The sequence below is a fragment of the Vigna unguiculata genome, chromosome 3 (assembly GCF_037176805.1).
Source record: "Vigna unguiculata cultivar grain cowpea cultivar isolate G323 ecotype 2 chromosome 3, ASM3717680v1, whole genome shotgun sequence".
NCBI lineage: Eukaryota > Viridiplantae > Streptophyta > Magnoliopsida > Fabales > Fabaceae > Vigna > Vigna unguiculata.
In genome coordinates this window covers 46,667,604-46,671,425 of record NC_140794.1, presented here as the reverse complement: position 1 = coordinate 46,671,425, position 3,822 = coordinate 46,667,604, and the positions used below count along the sequence as shown (strand labels likewise).

Sequence of the window (3,822 nt, the reverse complement as noted above, 5' to 3'; positions counted from 1 at the left end):
CTATTTTTCACTAATAAAGTGATATTTGAGTTCGTAACGAATTATATTTGAAGAATATGAATAGTGCAGATATGTTTCTAAACCTCTTGATAGTTTGAAACGAGAGGGGAAAAGATAATAAAAAAATATTGGATATCTTTGTTGTAGAAGGAGCATATAATGTATTTATCCTCATCTATTATTACACTTATTTTCTGTGGATTTTGATATTGTTTAGTAATAGCATTATTACGTTTTGTATGAATAGAATATGTTTACGTTGTGTGTGATAAAAAGTAGTGTGGTATGAAAAAGTTCATTAAAATATTGGATGGTGAGTTAGCAAAACCGTGGTGGGACTAGTAAAGTAGGTGATGTGGTTCCATGGCCAGGCCCAATGTCAGCCCAACACGTTACTACTCTACTTGTTGCCTAAGCAGCTGCACTTTGTCCGATTTCGTGTTCTTTACTCTCTTCACCAAAGCAAAAAGCTTGAATAGAGAGGCACGGAGAGAACTACAAATCCCAACCCAGAAGTAAAACTAAGTAGCAAACACAAAGCACGGCAAAATGGCGAGGTACGATCGAGCAATCACGGTGTTCTCCCCCGACGGCCACCTCTTCCAGGTCGAGTACGCCCTCGAAGCCGTCCGCAAAGGTAACGCCGCCGTCGGCGTCCGAGGTACCGACAACGTCGTCCTCGGCGTCGAGAAGAAATCCACTGCCAAACTCCAAGACTCCAGGTTCCCTTCCAATTCCCCTTTTCTTTCAGATCCCTTTCCCTTCGATTAGGGATCACCGAGACAACGACGTCGTTTCAAACTAGACTTGACTTACTTCCTAATTGACTCTGTGTCGTTTCGCAGGACGGTAAGGAAGATTGTGAATCTCGATGATCACATTGCGCTTGCCTGCGCGGGGCTGAAGGCCGACGCACGTGTGCTCATAAACCGGGCACGTGTGGAGTGTCAGAGTCACAGGCTCACCGTCGAGGATCCCGTTACTGTTGAGTATATCACCCGTTACATCGCGGGGCTTCAGCAGAAGTACACGCAGAGTGGTGGTGTGCGACCGTTTGGGCTTTCCACCCTCATTGTTGGGTTTGATCCCTACACTGGCGCCCCTTCACTGTACCAAACGGACCCTTCTGGCACGTTTTCCGCGTGGAAGGCGAACGCCACCGGCCGAAACTCGAATTCGATTCGGGAGTTTCTGGAGAAGAATTACAAGGAGACCTCTGGGCAGGAGACTGTCAAATTGGCTATTCGTGCATTGCTTGAAGTGAGTTTCATTTTGGCTTTTTGTTTGTTAATGAATACCTGCCTTCCTGATTTTGTTGTTTGTCTAGAAACTTTTGCCTTGCATTTTGCTTGTTCAGCCTTTGGAATGGTCTACCCTGATGTGTTCTCTTTGCTTCTACCTTTTTATTGGAATCATAACATACGAATTTTTAACCTTATGTTCAATTCCATTGTATTTTTTAAAATGTATCGAAACAGAACAAAATCAATATGCTATGCTCTATCTTGTTCAAACCTTTCTATCAAAAGCTATCTAGTTGTCTTGAGTTTGATATGCCTTCTAATGTATTGGGCAGTTGAGTTGAAGTAACATTTTCACTAGATTAGACTGGATGTTCACACATAGACTTTGTCTCTCTTGATGTATACCCAGCTTCATTCTAAAAATCAATAGCTAATATAGTCATAGGAGTTGTTATGTAACGCATATATAGCACTATTCTTTTGGAATATTTATCGTTGAGTAAGATTAAAAGACGAATCTTATGCACTGATTGATGTTTTATAGTTGTAAACATAAACCATGTTTTAGCATGTGACTCATTCTTACCTAAACTTTGTTGATACATGTCTGTAAGCTATCTGGTACATTATTAATACTTTATGCAAATAAGTATATCATTCAACCTCAACTTGAACCATCAAATTCATTTTAATTCACTAAAATAACACTTTTGTGGAATTTCATGATAACTTCTCAGATATCTAATATAATAGTTTATATCTTTCAGATTCTTTTTGCATTGATCTATTACAATGACCTTCTGTAATTGTGTGTAGGAATGTAAGCCAAACCAATATATGAATATATGAAAAACAAGACGACTTTTTAATACATTTATGTGGTACTTGTTCCACTTAGTTGAAAAGCTTTTCGTTTGAAAATTTGAGTATAAAATAAAAGATGAGAGCTAGGGCAGACAGTTGGAAGGAATGAGGATATTATTGTACTTAAGATGCACTTTTTCTTCCGTCTTACGAATTGTTTTTGCATAGAGGCTAGCTAACTTCATCTTAACTGATAAGTAAAATTATTAGGACACTAGTATATGTCATTTAGATCAGTTCTAGATGTTCTAGGATAGTCTGCAACCTAAAGTGAAGCTTATGTTGCTGTATTTCACAATACTTGGCACTTAATTCTCTTATTGTTTTCCGCAGAATTACAATTTAGGTATTTCTAGTAAAATATTTATTGTTTGGGAACAATCAACCAAATAAATGGTTAAAAATGTTGTAAGATTGGTTAATGGTATAACCATATATTGCTTCAATGAGCACTTAACTAATTAATTTTACTTAAATTGAAAAAAAAATCTTGGAATTTCCATGTGTTTATTGTTTTTGTATTTTTTGTGCCCTAGGCCCAGAATTCTTGACTAGTCCTATTTTTGGTTAGTGTTTTGCATACTTGGGAAAGGGATTGGGGCAATATTTTCCCATTGAAGACTGACGTTTTCAGTGCTGCAGACTGGTTCTTTTTTATTAGAGTTTTTTTTATTATTGAAGTAAATGTACATCTATGCATGACTAGTTTGCATTCAAAGCCTTTATGTACGATGTGTGTCTTTTGCCACTTAAAATGCAAAATTTTGGGCTGCGTAACATAATGATTTCCACACAAATATTGTCAGAGCAAGTTGATAAATCTGAGAGTAGTAAATTGGCCTGTTCAATCGAACTCTGAAATAGATCGAGTAGTTCTGCCTATTCCAGTTGCATATTTACAGAGTATTAGTGTTATTACTATCTTTTAATAGTTTTTTATGCATTCGGAACATGGTTTTTTGCGCTTCACTTTGTGATTTTTATTTGACATGGTATGTGATTAGGTTGTTGAGAGTGGAGGGAAGAATATAGAAGTTGCTGTGATGACTAAGGAGAATGGTCTGCGTCAACTGGAGGAAGCTGAAATTGATGCCATCGTTGCTGAGATCGAAGCAGAGAAAGCAGCTGCTGAGGCTGCGAAGAAAGCCCCTCCGAAGGAGACATGATTTTCTATTTAGTTTGTTACGCAGTGTTTAGGTTGTGGCTGTACTCGCTGGAGCTAAAATTGATGACATTGTGTCTGAGATTGAAACAGAGAAAACGGTTGTTGAGGCTGCAAATACCATTTCTAAGGAGAAGACAAGATTTATGTTACTTTTGTTTAACTCGTGAACTGTTCTTGCTAGATGTTGGCCTAACTTAAAATTGAATTCTTTGCTGTTTTTGGGTACTGCCATATGATATAGTATTGGTCAAATTAATTGCATGCTATTATTATTCAAGTTCAAATTGAGTCGGGTGATACACCATGATCCACAACATTTTCATTGGCAAGAACTCGTGCTTTATACTAGTCAATACGACAATATTCAGGCAATATATGTCCATTGTGTAAAAGAAAGAAAGTGTATTTCCATCTCCAAAAGAAATTTTAATGACGTGAAATGGAAATAGTTGTGTTATTAGAGTCTGGTTAAATCATGTGAATTGTTATATCTATATATATATATATATATATATATATATATATATATATATATATATATATATATAT

At 36.8% G+C, this 3,822-nt stretch overlaps 1 protein-coding gene across 1 annotated transcript; it reads left to right on the top strand.

Moving 5' to 3' along the window:
* Nucleotides 1–434: 434 nt before the first annotated feature.
* PAD2 (proteasome alpha subunit D2) lies at nt 435–3,557 on the top strand. The gene is made up of 3 exons (XM_028064972.2): nt 435–722; nt 846–1,260; nt 3,113–3,557. The coding sequence occupies exons 1-3, from the start codon at nt 550–552 to the stop codon at nt 3,272–3,274; spliced, it is 750 nt and encodes a 249-aa protein (XP_027920773.1). The 5' UTR covers nt 435–549; the 3' UTR covers nt 3,275–3,557.
* Nucleotides 3,558–3,822: the final 265 nt, after the last annotated feature.

Coding starts and splice junctions, on each gene's coding strand:
- PAD2 (XM_028064972.2), top strand. CDS start 550: ATGGCGAGGTACGATCGAGCAATCACGGTGTTCTCCCCCGACGGCCAC. Junction 723..845: donor GCCAAACTCCAAGACTCCAG/GTTCCCTTCCAA, acceptor GTCGTTTCGCAG/GACGGTAAGGAAGATTGTGA. Junction 1,261..3,112: donor CTATTCGTGCATTGCTTGAA/GTGAGTTTCATT, acceptor GTATGTGATTAG/GTTGTTGAGAGTGGAGGGAA.